This window comes from Ostrinia nubilalis, chromosome 15, assembly GCF_963855985.1.
Source record: "Ostrinia nubilalis chromosome 15, ilOstNubi1.1, whole genome shotgun sequence".
Taxonomy (NCBI): Eukaryota; Metazoa; Arthropoda; class Insecta; order Lepidoptera; family Crambidae; genus Ostrinia; species Ostrinia nubilalis.
Window position 1 is genome coordinate 6,119,715 of NC_087102.1, and position 15,482 is coordinate 6,135,196.

At 41.5% G+C, this 15,482-nt stretch overlaps 1 protein-coding gene and 1 long non-coding RNA gene across 2 annotated transcripts; one reads left to right on the forward strand and one right to left on the reverse strand.

Annotated features, from left to right (window-relative positions):
- Window positions 1–6,862: 6,862 nt before the first annotated feature.
- LOC135078458 (protein MIS12 homolog) lies at window positions 6,863–7,896 on the reverse strand. The gene has a single exon (XM_063973009.1). It carries the CDS (start codon window positions 7,794–7,796, stop codon window positions 7,179–7,181), a length of 618 nt encoding a protein of 205 aa, XP_063829079.1. The 5' UTR covers window positions 7,797–7,896; the 3' UTR covers window positions 6,863–7,178.
- A 755-nt stretch (window positions 7,897–8,651) lies between these two features.
- On the forward strand, window positions 8,652–14,804 carry LOC135078459 (uncharacterized). Its single transcript, XR_010258618.1, has 2 exons — window positions 8,652–8,965; window positions 12,439–14,804. It is a non-coding gene; the product is annotated as an uncharacterized LOC135078459 (long non-coding RNA).
- The last annotated feature ends 678 nt before the right edge of the window (window positions 14,805–15,482 follow it).

Here is a 15,482-nt window from a genome sequence, read left to right on the forward strand (position 1 = left end):
ATACCTATTGTATATTTAATTGATTTGGAGATGTTCACTTTGTACTATATTGAAACACGTCTTTGTCTAATGGTGTTTAATGAACAACTGCAGAAAAAAAGTAAAAAAACAAAGCGTCAAAATATAAAAAAACATTCCAAAAGAAAAAATACAAAAAAACGCATATAAAAAAGGTCTGTCGCCAACATGGCGCCCCGCGGTGTGAAGCAACCATAAAGCAGTCAGGCGACAGTCGGCAGCAGCACCAGCTTCCTGACGGGGCGACGTAATGTGCCTCCTTTCGTGGCGACGTCAGCGCATCTGACGACTCCCCTTGATCCAGGCCACACGGCGGTCACTCTGCCTCGGGGCCAGGTTCCTCTAGGAAGAGCTCCATCACCAATTAGGACAAGGTCGCCAACTTTCAGCTGAACCTTTGGCTGCGGGGGTATGCTGCGCCTTGGTACGAGTGTTGGAAGGTACTCATCAACCCATCGCTTCCAGAAATGGTCAGCTAACCTTAACCCTTTCTTCCACTGGGTGCGTCCCCAAAGGTCTGTGTCTGAAACAGGACGCAGGACCGGTTCATTCGTGGCTGTTCCAATAAGGAAATGGAATGGTGTTAGGGCCTGATCTTCGTGCGGCGCCACGGGAACATGAGTAAGTGGACGCGAATTGACCAACGCTTCTGCTTCCAGTAAAAGCGTGTGCAGCGTCTCCTCGCGGGGTGATCGTTCTTTTAGGGTTACCGATAGCGCAGTCTTGACGGACCTCACCAGCCGTTCCCACGCTCCTCCCATCGATGGAGTTATTGGTGGTATAAACTTCCATACGATTTTATTGCTAGCAGCGAAGTCGTATATTTCTGTTAGCTTGTTGTTAGTTCCAACAAAAGCAGTCCCATTATCGGAGTAGATGAGCGAGGGGGTACCTCTTCTAGCTATAAATCGCCTCAAAGCCATGATAGCAGAATCAGTAGTGAGACTTGCGACTATTTCTAGATGCACCGCTCGAACAGTTAAACACGTGAACAGCGCGACGTATCTTTTTTCAGTTCTTCTTCCGATGCTGACAGAAACTGGACCAAAATAATCAAGCCCCACATTCGAGAATGGCCTTTGATGATGTGCAAGCCTTGCCTCAGGTAAGTCACCAGTCAGAGGTATAAGTGGCTGCGCCTTTCTAATTCGGCAGTAGAGACAAGAGCTGGCAGCTTTCTTCACGGAAGGTCTCAGGTGAAGGATAAAGTATTCACGTCTCAGTTGGTTTACGACGGTCTCATTATTAGCGTGGGCGGCTCGCTTATGAAAGTGCATGATCATGAGTTGCACGATATGATGTTTTCCGTCCAAGATTATGGGGTTAGGCTCCGTATCTACGTCTTGAGCACGGAGAATCCTCCCGACGAGGCGGAGAAGACTATCTGATGAACGACGTATATCAAGATGCTTTAATCTCGAGTGAGGTGAAAGATGACCAGGTTGTATTAACTCATCAGGGAAGCTGTCAATTTGACTCTTTAACAACAGCCTCTTCTCAGCTTCTTCGATAAGCTCCGCCGACAAAGGATGAAAGTTCTTCGTTCTTGAGAGTTCTTTCTTCAAAGTTAATTTAGAATTTTGACGTCTCAAATTTAAACGCAACCGAACTAAATTAATAAATTGTTGAACGCGGGCCGTACTACGAACTAAACGCAACCATTCAGAAAACCTTGAATGGTCCGCAACGACCGGTGAAGGTAGTTCATGCGGTTGAACATTGATTTGTCCCACTATTTCTGATGTAGCGGAACGTTTGACTTCGTCATCACGAGATAATGGGACCTCACTCGACGGTTCACAAGGCCAATGACATGATGGTTCTAAGAGAAACGAAGGTCCGGTGAACCAGCGAGCGGACGTGTCGAATTTAGAAGTGCTAGGGCGCGTGGCGTCATCCGCAACATTATCAGAGGAGGGCACGTACCGCCAATTAGAAACGTCTGAAATTTCCGTAATCTCGCCAACCCTATGCGCCACAAAGGGTTTAAAAGTGCGGGCGTCACTTCGCAACCATCTAAGCACTGTCATGGAATCGGACCAAAAGGTAACACGACATGGTTTATGTTTATGAGCTTGAATGATGAAACTTGCAAACCTCGCAGCTATCAAGGCAGCTTGTAGCTCGAGTCTGGGCATAGACACAGGCTTTAATGGTGCAAGTCGAGCTTTCCCACCAATTAGGGTGAGTTGAACGCTGTCATTGCCAAGACTCAAACGCCAATATGCAACGCACGCGTATGCATACTCACTCGCATCAGCGAAAACGTGCAACTCCAAGTCGGGTTTCTGGTGATGATGGAAAGCCTGATACCAACGTGGAATTGAACAGGTTTTAACTTCAACGAGCCTTTGAAGCCATGATGACCAGCTGGCTACGATAGAAGCAGAAGTTGATTCGTCCCATGAAACCCCTTTTCTCCATAAGTCTTGGAACATTATACGCCCTTGGACTACGATCGGAGCTAGAAACCCAAGAGGATCGTACACTCGCATTAGTAATGAGAGAGCTGCCCTCTTCGTAAGTGGCGATGGGATTTCCTCGGGCACGTCAATCCGAAAATATAGGTTGTCTTCTACAATGTTCCAAGACAACCCCAAAATTCTAATGCAGTCTGATGATGATGAAACGCTAGATGAGGAAGATGATGGACCTAAGCCTACTTGTGGTGTGGTAAGGTTACACAGCTCAGGCGGCAGCAAGGACAACGCCTCCGGTTTATTAGATACCCACGATCTCATCTCAAAGCCAGCTAAGCTATGTACCCTCACTATATCGGCTGCCAGACGAGCGGCGCCGTCGACGTCGTCCAGGCTTCCCAAATAGTCATCCATATAATGATTATTTACAATGGCTTGTGCAGCATCAGGATACAGGTGCTGATGATCAAGTGCATTTTTATTTTTTAAATACAGTGCAGTGCACGGACTGGAAGTGGCCCCAAAAATCATTGAGGACATTCTATATACTTCGATTGGTGAAGAAGGGTCGCTGCGCCACAAGAAGCGCTGCGCGTCGCGATCGTTTTCTCGAATTTTTATCTGAGGGAACATTTCCCGGATATCCGCGTTTAACGCTACGCAGCCTTCTCTAAAACGCATTAGAATCGCGACTAAATTTTGAAGCAAGTCAGGACCTGACAGAAGCATAGAGTTAAAGCTTATTCCCAGAAACTTAGCTGCAGCATCGTGAACAATCCTTAACTTACGCTTCTGGGGGTGAAAGACTCCGAAATGAGGCAAATACCAAGTGATGCCGCTTGGCGGCTTAGTACAAATTTCCGCGTAACCTTTATCTATAGTAGCCTGCATATTCAGACGGTAAGCTTCTGCGAACTCGGGTTCTTTTTGAAATTTCCGTTCCAGGCTCTTAAAACGCGACAAGGCTATCTCAAAATTATTTGGTACATCTTTTAAGTCATCTCGCCACAAAAGACCAGTTTCAAAGCGACCTCCGGGAAGACGCCGAGTTGTATTTTCCAAAATGTCCAAAGCGCGAGCCTGACTTTTAGTACGATAATCTTTTTTCTCAATTCCAATTGAGTCTAGCTTGTAATTTTCTTTTATCAGTGTCTCCACGGATTCGCTTTCGTCAAAATTGCAATGGTTAACAAATTCAACCGGTTTTGTTTTACTGGAAGAGAATCCATACAGAACCCAACCCAAAGGCGTACGAGTGGCAACCGGCTGACACCTAGAACCGTGACGTACTGCGAGCGGAACACTCAAGTGCCAGTTGTCAACTCCGATGATCAATGCGGGCTTTGCTTGTTCGTAACACAGCTCTTCCGTCAAATCACGTAAATAGTCAAAGCGCGAAATGTCATCCGCCGACACCGATTGACAATTGGTTAAATTTAATTTTGGCATGGCACGAACATTAGAAATATCGAAAGATTTTTGACCATGTTTACCTTTTATATTAATATTTACAAATGTGACTTCCGAACTTTTAGAAAGCCCACCTATACAATTTACCGTAATGTTCCCCTTAGGCCCCACAGCGCCGATGTCTTCAGCCACTTTTGAATCGATAATGGTAGCCGTTGAGCCATCATCGAGGAGAGCATATATGTCCGCCGAGCCCAGAGGGCCGCTGACCGACACAGGAATCACCTTGAGCAGCGGACGACGACCCGCTCCATCCACATGCTGCTGCGATGTTGTATGCGCGACCACCTCGACGTCGTCGGAGCTCGAGTCGTGTGCGACGTCGTTATTTTTAAGAGTGTTCAGGAACAATGTCAACATTCGCCTCCAACGAAATGAGATTGTTATGCTCCGGTGCTATCGGGGAATGAAGCAAAGTGTGGTGGCTAAAACTACGACTGCATGTAGGAATGTCACATTTAGCTTTACACAGCTTGTATAAGTGCGAACCCTTTCGCAAACATTTTCTACAAAATTTATTTTCAATTACCCACTGCCATCTGTCGTCCACATGAAGTACTTGAAACTCCTTGCACCCTACTAATTCGTGGTTACTTTTTTGACAGAATTTGCAAGGAAGTTGTTTCTCGCCAACTAAATTAGATGGCGCTGGCTTAGTTGTCTGGTTTTTAGACAAAGAGTTTTTAGCCGAGGAATAATCATTAGTCATATAGGAACTCTCTTCGTTGTCAATGTCATCTGTACAGGCCGCATACAATTGCTCTCTGACCGGTCTATCTGACAATGACAATTTCATGTCGGGAATGAAACCAAATTTTGAATGAATTTCATTTTCATGAGACAGAAAATCTGCGAGAAGTTCGAGCCTGTATTTAGTATGACAACGAGAGAATGCAAAATCTGCCCATCGTGCTCGCAAGAGCGCGCTTAGTTTACTCACGATAGTGTTACACAATTCCGGGGAAGCCAAGTACTCGGCCTGGTTGAGTACGCGAATTGTTTCTACGCACCGGCGGACTCGACAGGCAAATTGGCACATTTCCCTACCACCATCAATGCTACTAAGCCTGGGCAAAGCCTTGACCTGGGCTATCTCGTTCAACACAATATGCTCGGGGCGGCCGAATCTAGCCTCCAAGGCGCTCATGACCACGTCTGGGTCTCGCGCAGAGGCTAGAAGCGCGCCTACTTCGTCTCTAGCAACGCCTCGCAAAGCAAAATTTAGCCGAGCTTGGTTTTCTAGCGGAGAAAACCCAGCTTTGGTTAGATCAAACGTACGTTTAAATAGTAGCCAGTCCTGGATTCGCCCATCAAACAAAGGAAGCTTTAGGTCACTCACCCGCGGCGACTGCTGCTTCGACGCGGCCAGGCTCGTGATGGCTTCAGCTAATTGTTGTATATCAGTAGGTGTATCCTGGCTAATAGCAACTTTATTAAAATTGTTACATAAATCGCGTTGTGTATGTGTACCTAAACCTAAGTAATGTGCATGTCTAGTAGGTAATGCTTGAGGCTGACGTAGCGGCTTAGCTGGGGCAGGTCCGGCAGGCGCGGGCGGCTCCGGCCGCACGGTAGCCGGCGCGGCAACGCTTGTCGTTGCCTCAATAAGCGACGGCTGCCCTTGGTGCGGCGTTGGGAAAGCCACTGACGATGAAGGCGCATCCGTGGTAGCAGCGCCGGGAAATAGTACCGCCAAAGGTACCGACACTGACGGTTTACGCACATATTCTTTGTCATCGTCATTGACGAGCATAGGCACCTGCAAATTAGGATCATTGTTACATGAAGCCACCCAATCAGCTGTTCTACTGTACCGGCTACTAGAACCACTATGCGCATCGATCGCAGCTAGTTCGGCTTGCAGTTCCAAATCAGCTGCAACTCGCTCCTTCTCCAACACGGCGCGCTCCTTTTCCGCCACAGCGCGCTCGAGCTCGGCGACGCGGCGTGCGTGCTCGGCCTGCGCCGCGAGCTTCTGCGCCACCACGGTGGCGCTGGAACGGCTAGAACGGCCTGAGCGACCCGAAGGGCACGAGGCGGATGATGGTTGTGTCGTGTGGGGCAATTGCGGCAAAGCCGATGACGAACATGAACTCATTGGTTCCATAGTAGTAGCGGTAGGTTGCTCACTTTGCTCAGCCATTTTCCTCTTGCTTCTAGTAAGCATAATAGGGAAAATTGAAGGCAACACTATAAAGTAAATAAGCTAGTACTTACCGCGAAGGACCATTTGTTGGGCACCGGGTGTGCCCGTTACTATACCTATTGTATATTTAATTGATTTGGAGATGTTCACTTTGTACTATATTGAAACACGTCTTTGTCTAATGGTGTTTAATGAACAACTGCAGACAAAAAGTAAAAAAACAAAGCGTCAAAATATAAAAAAACATTCCAAAAGAAAAAATACAAAAAAACGCATATAAAAAAGGTCTGTCGCCAACAAGTACTATAAATGATTTCAATTTATATTAATAGTAACTATCCAGTCTCCATGGTAATTTGTGCCAAGTTAAAGACATTGCAAGTTTTTGAAGTGAAACAAAATCACATTTTATCAATTTTTGTATCGTTTTTTTGGATATTCAAAATGTATTACTAATTGATAATAAAGATTGATGTTATAAAATAGAATTGATGTAATATTGTTATTGACTTGGTTATTAGGTAATAATGATGTATTCTTTAAGAGATTATGTTTTTACATTAAAATAAAACTGACTGTTCTTGATGTTTAATTTAAACATTTTATGCCCAGTGTTTCAAAATAGCAAATCTATTAAATGTTTCAACACATCACACGAATATGTCATAATTATGCATAAAATGAATGATAGCGAAGATTTGAAGTGCTGAAACCGTAACAACGAAAAATCAATATCAGAAAATACCAACTTGATATCACCAAACATGTCTGTTGTCTTGAAATTTAGGGTAAAAATTAAAATCATACATAAAAGTAATAGAATTTTGCATTTTATTGTAATTTTTTTCTTACTTAATTTCAATACATTTATGGTTTGAGTTACGGAAGTATTCACAAACATTACTATGAGGTCTCCTAGTGCCTGTGGACGCACAGGGTGACACACGAACCAATCACAGAGCTCCATTAAACATGCATTTGATTTGCTGATTCACTTATGCAAGCCTAGTTTGTGAATATGGGCGTTATGCATGGTATTATTTTCATTAGTGTTTCAGAATAAGTCATATAAATGGTTAAATAGAAAAAATATATAACCCTAAATTGTTTCTTATCTCAAAATATCATTCAAAAATATTAATATCATCATTTTTCTTCATAAATGGGGCACTAGCACAGAGGAAATCAGTTTCATTATGTATAGTTTTGACACTGTTATTGTCTTCAGTATGCTTCAGAAGCAAATCTAGCACTTCCATGTCTTTTTTAGCAGTTTCACAGACTTTTTCAACAGTAGACAATTCTTCTTCTTCGGCAGTTAGCAAAGCTTCCATCAAGGCTCCTCGTTCCACTCGTTTCCTCAATGATGTCACTTCTTCCTTTAGCTTTTCATGATCAGCGTCCGATAAATCTTGCAAATGTATTTCATCATCAGGGAGTAAAACATTTTGTGGCACTTCCAGCACCCTTTCGATTTCTCTATCTATAATTTGTAAAGAAGGACCGGCTCGCTCACAATACAGTTTTATCAGTTTATCACAAGAACGTGTAAGGGTTGCTTTATCGGTCTCATTAAGATCCAATGATTCTTGTAAGTAGGATTCCATGTCTTTAACCCCAGTTGTAATCTTCTGTTCGACCATCTGTCGCACAGCGATTTTAAGACGTTGTGAACCGAAACCAAAATGTTGGGTTTCATATTCTTCATCTGTGCCACCGGTCCAGGGAGTTGTTTTGATCATGATTATGTATTAGTCTAATTTAAAAAACAGTAAAAATAAAATCAACTTTCTTACAACGATTATTTTTGAATGAAAACAACAAACACAATATTAAATTGACACTCATATTTTAACGTTTGGCTACTGGATTTGACAAGTTACGACTTGGACCATAGTAATTTAGGACAACCAGCGATATGGGTTATCTTTTGAAAATAGTTACCAACTAAAAATAAACTACACTGTTTTGAAAAAGAGTTTTATTTTATTTCATGATTCGATCGAGATTTAATGCATTATTATTTAAAATCACTGCACTTGTGGCTATAGAAGTCTTAAGCCACAGCAGTTGTTAGTGGAGTTTTATTCTTGGTCTGAGGTGGAAAGGTAACATATGGGTTAACATAACCTTTCGTTATAATTATTCCGTGCGGCGTGCACACAGGCGTGCATTAAAAAAACGATTAAAAGATATCATTTGGCTGGTACTATAAAAAATAAGTAGTACCTTACCTACCTACCTTGTTAATGAGTTATTTTGTAACGTATTTGTGTTAAGCTGATGAATAAACGTTTTAACCAATACGTATTCATTTAGATTGAGTGGTGCCTGGTGCCCTTGACGTGCAGTTCATGTCCCTAACTTTTATTAAGTGTCCCTAACTAAATTCAAGGCCATAGCAGCTGATTTCCAAGTAAATCTTTTAACTTAAAAACAAACGAATCTTTCTTTTTTATTCTAAGGGTACCTAGTTACCTTAGAATAAAAAAGAAAGATTCGTTTGTTTGTTAGTTAATTAAGTACGTTTTTATTAGTTGATTAACTGCTAGATATTAACATTAATTTGCACCAATAAGCAGCAACAACAGGGCAACGCCACTTTTAAATTACCACCTTAGATTATTTTATTAATCTAAGATTACCACAAACAATACCACAAAACAGAGTGCGCCACAGAGTGCGCTCAAACAACGCACACATAGACACTCAATGTCACTGACACGATATCTCGGACCGATTGAGACTAGTGCGAGCGCGAGTGCTATCCGCTTGAGACTCGTGTGACGCATTTATGTGCAAAAATGGAACAACAAAGTAAAGCTTATTATAACTGTTCGGTGTACGGTTGTTTAAATTCAACATTAAACAGCGAATACTCGTTTTTTAAGGTACCAGCTGTATTAGAGAAGTAAGTACCTATTTGCTTGTATTTTTGGTGTTCTTTTTAACGTAACAGAGTGCGAATATGTAGGTGGTGTGTAATAATTTTATTTTACAGTTTATATTAAGCATTAATTGTAGTTATTTTATTAATAATACTAACGAATCACGAATGAACATGAAGTGAAATTTGAGGTTATGACTAAACGTCAAATAAAACGAATGTCAATTTTATTATTTTCAATTGATTTCTGTCTTCTTCTAACACACGTAACAACGCAGTTTCGCAGAGTGAAGTTAGCAACTAAAATCACAGATAGCTATCGACTCGGCTCAGTGGCTCGGATAACCTGATCTTGAAAAATACAACTAACTTTATTAGGTATTTCTCAGATAATTTAATTCGCTAGATAGATAGGTAAGTGTCAAGATATTCGGTGATTGAAAAATCAGCCCTAAGCTGGCTGTGTAAGCCTTGTGTTTACCTTAAGCCGGGTCCAGACGAGTGTAACGCGTAATGGAATGTTTCGTGTAATGTAATGGAATAGAAATAATATGGGCAGCACTTTACATGGTAATGCTCGTAGTGCTGTCCACACGCAGAATTTGCGTTACATTGTGAACATTACACATTACACCCGTCTGGTAATTACATTTTTACAGGCGATTAGTTGTTAGGTGTACTGTGTACAGTGAGTGGGCCACAGTTGCAGCTAGGCAGCTACCCATTTCCGTTTTTTCTCTCGCTCTCATCAAATGGCGATTCTTTGCGATAGAACGAGACGACATGACCGGAAATGGGTAGCTGGAACTGTGGATAGAATAGTTTGAAAATTGCGTTTTTTTTGTATGAAGTTAACCTCGAATCGGTGGACCTTTCATGCAGCTTCGCACTAAAAACGATGGAAATGACGTGTATGAATGAATACTTATTTTACTACCTACTATTCGTGTGGCCTGTTTAGTTGGTCCAGTCGACATCGATCATCGCAAACGCGCATGTATCTAGGATTTTTTATATGCTGTTAGATTCCTCGAGAGTTATAAAAATAACTGTCGATATCGACTGGAATTTAAGGTTATGATATTTTTTTAGGGTTCCGTAGTCCTGACAAGGATCCTAATTAACCTATGTACTAAAAAACCCTTACAAGAAAACATTAAAAGTGGTTTTACATGAAGTAATTCTGGCTTCTGAAATATATTGTGGTTACGACGGGAAACTATGGAACCCTACACTGCACGTGGCACGACGACACGCACTTCCCGCCTTTTGTATTTATCTGTGCACTAATATTACTATTTATGTATGTTTATCTAGACAATTTTATGCAGCTTACTATTTTATTTATTTTACCAATGGTCCGTGACCGTGACCCAGACGTGCGCGCCGCCGCGGCGCGCCGCCGCCATAAGGAGTCAGCGCGCCGCCGCCGCCGCCGGTAGTATAAAATTCGCGCCGAGACAAAACTCTTTGGAGACTGTTTCTCAAGTGATAGAGGAAGATGAAAACGATCCAATCTCTGAAGACAGTGAAGACGTGGTAGAGAGACAGTAGCTCGTGCCTTATTTGGAAATTTGGCAAACATACCTACAGTTAAAACTTTTACTCCAATTATGGCGCACTTGATTTTAGCAATTCTGCGAGCTATGTCGGTTACTTTGGTTCTCCTGCGGATCTCCGAGTATAGCCCGCTCCATCGCCCTTTGGGTGACCTTGAGCCTTCTTATGAGGCCCATAGTAAGCGAACATGGTCTCAGATCCGTATACCATCACTGGCAACACACACTGGTCAAAGACTTTTGACTTGAGTGGGCGGGGCACACAGCTCGTAGAGACGATGGCCGTTGGGGCAGGAAAGTTCTCGAGTGGCGACCACGGGCTGGAAGACGTAGCGTGGACAGGCCTCCTACTAGGTGAACCGACGATCTGGTAAAGGTCGCGGGAAGAGCCTGGATGCGGGCAGCGCAGGACCGTTCATTATGGAAAACCTTGGGGGAGGCCTTTGTCCAGCAGTGGACGTCATTTGGCTGAAACGATGGCACACTGTTGTAATATCATCATCATTTCAGCCACAGGACGTCCACTGCTGAACATAGGCCTCCCCCAATGACTTCCACATCGCACGGTTGGTAGCGGCCTGCATCCAGCGCCTTCCTGCTACCTTTATCAGGTCGTCGGTCCACCTTGTGGGTGGACGTCCCACGCTGCGTTTTCCGGTACGCGGCTTCCATTCCAGAACCTTGCTGCCCCATCGGCCGTCAGTTCTGCGTACTATGTGCCCTGCCCACTGCGACTTCAGCTTGCTTATTCGTTGTAGCTAAAGCTGTTGTAATAGGAACCCGATAAATAGCATCATACATCGGATAGGGCAAGATGGTATGACAATTTCCTAAGCAGAATGGATTTTGTTAGAGGATTTATGCAATTTTCTGAGCAAGTTACGGCAAATTGTTGAAATTTTATCAGCATCAAAATCGAGCACAATCAACCTTGCTCTCGTATTTAAAGCCGAAATAAAAGACGTGCTTAATTCGATTGATGATGACAAGTCGCTAATAATAACATCCTTAAAAAGGAAAATGTTGATGAAACTGGACACACGCTTCCCAGCCAGTAAGGCTGTTGTTGCTGCAGCATTATTAGACTGTAGGTTTATGAAGCTTGGAGAAGTTGACCTCTATCTGACTGCTAACGAATTAACTCCAGCTAGTTTCTTGGCAGAATATACAAATAATTAATCCCTTACTACGAACATAATCAACCATTATTACACCAGGAGGATCACCAGGAAGAAGCGAGTACAAGTAAAGTTTTAATACTTTCCCAACTCTCGCGCAAATACAGCATGCAACACAGTTCTCATGGTTCCGGCTTCGATGATGCTGTTGACCAGGAAGCTTGGAAATACCTAGCTACTGCTGATCCTGCGGAACTTGAAGACGGGGACATCTTGTCCTACTGGCAAACCAGACAATCTGCCTACCCGCGTTTATTGTCATTAGCTCAGGCTCTGTTATGCATTCCAGCAACCAGCACTCCGAGCGAAAGAGTGTTTTCGGTTGCTAGATTGCTTTTAACAGCCAAAAGGTCCCGGCTGAGTTCATTTAGGGTGAATAAAATAATTTTTGTGCACGACAACTATAGAAGTTGCAAACAAAATATTTCTGTCAAGAAAAGTGGTTGAGTCATCTTTTTAGTTTACTTAATAAAGTTCATTCGTTTAAAAGTGGTTTTTCATTATACGTCTTAATATACAAAGTAGAAAAATCCCACGCCGCCGGCGTTACGCCGCCGCCGTGGATTTTTTCGTGGCGCGCCGCCGCCCAATTTTTTTTGACCGGCGCGCACGTACCCTCACTCGGCATGGGGCACATTGACATGTCTATGTAATTGTCTGTATTTGTGTGATGTCCATTGTAATAAATTTATCTTTCTTTCTTTCTTTCTTTCACTTGGTTAACTGGCTTAAAGATAAAGTTGCTTATATCTTGTTTCAGGCGAAATAAGTGGTTGAGATTGATGCATAGAGAAGATTTAATTGATTCAAGTCGCAGTCGTCCTCGTGTGTGTGAAGCTCATTTCAGTCCCAGCTCCATCAGTACATTTTCAAGTCGAAAGTTGTTAAAACAAAACTCAATACCACAACTGCTCCTACCAACAAATAATTTCGAGAGTAAAGGAATTCAAACAACAAGTATAGAAACAGTCAATGCAAATTCACAATGTGATTATAACTTGATGACAAATGCTCAAGTACAAACTCCGTTATACCTTTTAAATGATACTCCTGGTAAAAGAATACTCTTGAGTGAAATTCAAAGATTTCGAAAAAGGATAAAACTAGAAGACGATACACAGTCTAGTGAAGCCAACACGTTTAATAAGTTATGTGACAAATTTTTGACCCCAAACTTAGCGCGTGTTGTTAAACAACAGACCAAAATTAAAACTGATGGACATGGGTTTGGAAACAGATACAATTTAGACTACAAAATTTTCTGTTTGAATTTATACTACGTAAGTCCACAGGCATACAGTATGTTGAAAGACACTTTATGTTTACCAAGTAAACAAACACTAATGAAAATGTATATGCCTATAACTACAAAAATTTATAGTCATCTCATGGATGTTCTTAAAACCAAAGTACAATTTATGAGTGATATGAATAGAAATTGTGCACTTGTCATTGACGCCATAAGTCTTAAAACGAATTTATTTTACAATATTAAAGAAGACAAAGTTTATGGTTTCCATGAAGTTGACGGTGTGCAATCTCCTGAGCCTGCGAAGTACGCTTTGGTAGCAATGATCCATGGCTTAAATGAAAATTATGTGCAGCCAGTAGGTTTTGCATTATTAGCTGAATGTAAAAAACACCCAAGCATAACAGATTGGATTGATAACGTAATCTTAGAACTTTTTTCAATCGGTTTCCATGTTCGAAGTTTAGTGTCAGATATGAGTTCCGATTTTTTTAATTGTGCCAGAAAAAGATCAGTGTCTGCAGAAAGTCCCTTTTTTTTCGTTGGCGACAGAAAGATATATTATATCTTTGATCCACCTCACTTAATCAAATACGTGCGAAATATCTTGATTGACTATGAATTTCATTTTGATAACGATGTGGCCAAATGGCATCACATACTTGAGTTTTATGAGATGGATAAGTTGAAACGATTTAGACTTGCCCCGAAACTTACAGACAGTCATATTAAACCCACAAAGCTTGAGAGGAGGGAGATAAAGTACGCTGTGCAAGTTCTTAGTGCTACCGTTGCAGCCGGCTTATCTACATACAGGGACTTTGGCGTAATAGAAAATTCTGCAAAAGGCACAGTTAAACTGATTGAAATTATGAACGATCTGTTTGACATTTTTAATGCATCATCTCGCTATGGAAGCAAACAATATCAAAACGCCTTTTGTGGCGAAGAATTTCAGATTGCTTATGTTAATAGCATGCTGAATTTTTTTGAGTCATTGAAATTAATTAACCCTAAGAATGGCCAAAATGTTACATCTAAAGTGAAGTTCATTGAAGGTTTCCAAATAACATTAAAGTCTTTATTAATGTTGTTTGAAGATTTAAGAATTGAAGGATTTTCATATGTACTGACCAAAAGATTAAGTCTGGACTGTTTAGAAAACTTCTTAGGTCAGATTAGGACAAAGAAAGGAAATTCTACGGAACCAACATCCAGGCAGCTGGTTTCAGCGTTTAGAAAAAAGTTTTTCAAAAATATTTTAATGTGGCCTAAAAGTGGTAACTGTACAGAAGATTTAACAAAATGTTTACTCGATGCTGAAAAATTATTGGATCCCTTAGCCAATGAGCCAGGTGATTCAGAAACCACTTCGATAATGGTAACAAAAGAGAGTAATAGTTGCGCCAAAATTTATTTAATATCAACTACAGATTATAACACACTTGACTTACCGGAAAAAGACGCGTTAGTTTACGTCAGTGAGTATTTGTTAAAGAAATGCTTACATCACCACAACGAATGTAATGAGCTTATAGCTTATACAGAAGGAGAAGACATTGCACCAGAGTTTTTAGAATTTGTCAGATCAATGGAGGAACGATTCTGCAACTTTTTCAAGAGGAACTACTTGAACTGTGAAATCCTGAAAAATCTCCTAAATGAGATAGAAACTATAACTTTTTCAATGCCTTGCAAGTGTTTTCCATTAACTTATTGCAAACAATTGTACTTAAGAATGCGAATTTATTACACTTTAAAATCTAATAATCGTGCATTTCGCCAATGCCAAAATCGTTGCAAGTTATTTTCTGTGACAAATTTGTAATAGGTACCATTGATACTAAAACTTATAATATATTATAATTGAAATGTTATAGTTATTATTTTGATTTATATTCCCTTTCCGTTCCTGTTTCACTCTCACAATAAATCAAATAACCACCACCACGATAATTTTTTGGGCATATACCAATGTTGACAACCCTAGTGCGACCGCTGAGCGTAGGTATGAATAGTATTAGGTACTTTGTGATTGACTTCTGTGCCTACTAGCCCGATCAAATTATCATCAATAAAAATAGGGGTAAAGCTACAATTATAATTCGCTTAATACTGAGCACGAAGGTTCGGAATCGAAAGTTCGAAACACCATTGTAAAAAATCCCCATATCAATTTTTGCATTTCTTAGCCAAACAGTAAGTTTTGTCATTAGACAAGTACTTAGATCATACAATCATATTTTTCTAAATCCCGGTTTCCATCAAGACTGAGCGGATCGGAGAAAGCCATATTTTGAACAATGTCTTAAAAAAAAACATTTCTCCTGTGATTTCTCCGCTCCGCCTCGGGCCTGAGTTGCTTGACACCTGTGCGCGCATAGCCTTAGCTTGCGTCCAGTGGCGGATTTACAGTTTTGCTGCCCGTAGGCTAGGGTGCGGTTGGATCTTTATTTAACTTTTATCTTCTGAAATCGTGTAAGCGTCATCTGAAATCTGCCGCCCCTAGGACGCTGACGCCCCTAGGCCGCGGCCTATTGACAGATCCAGGACTG

Coding starts and splice junctions, on each gene's coding strand:
- LOC135078458 (XM_063973009.1), bottom strand. CDS start 7,796: ATGATCAAAACAACTCCCTGGACCGGTGGCACAGATGAAGAATATGAA.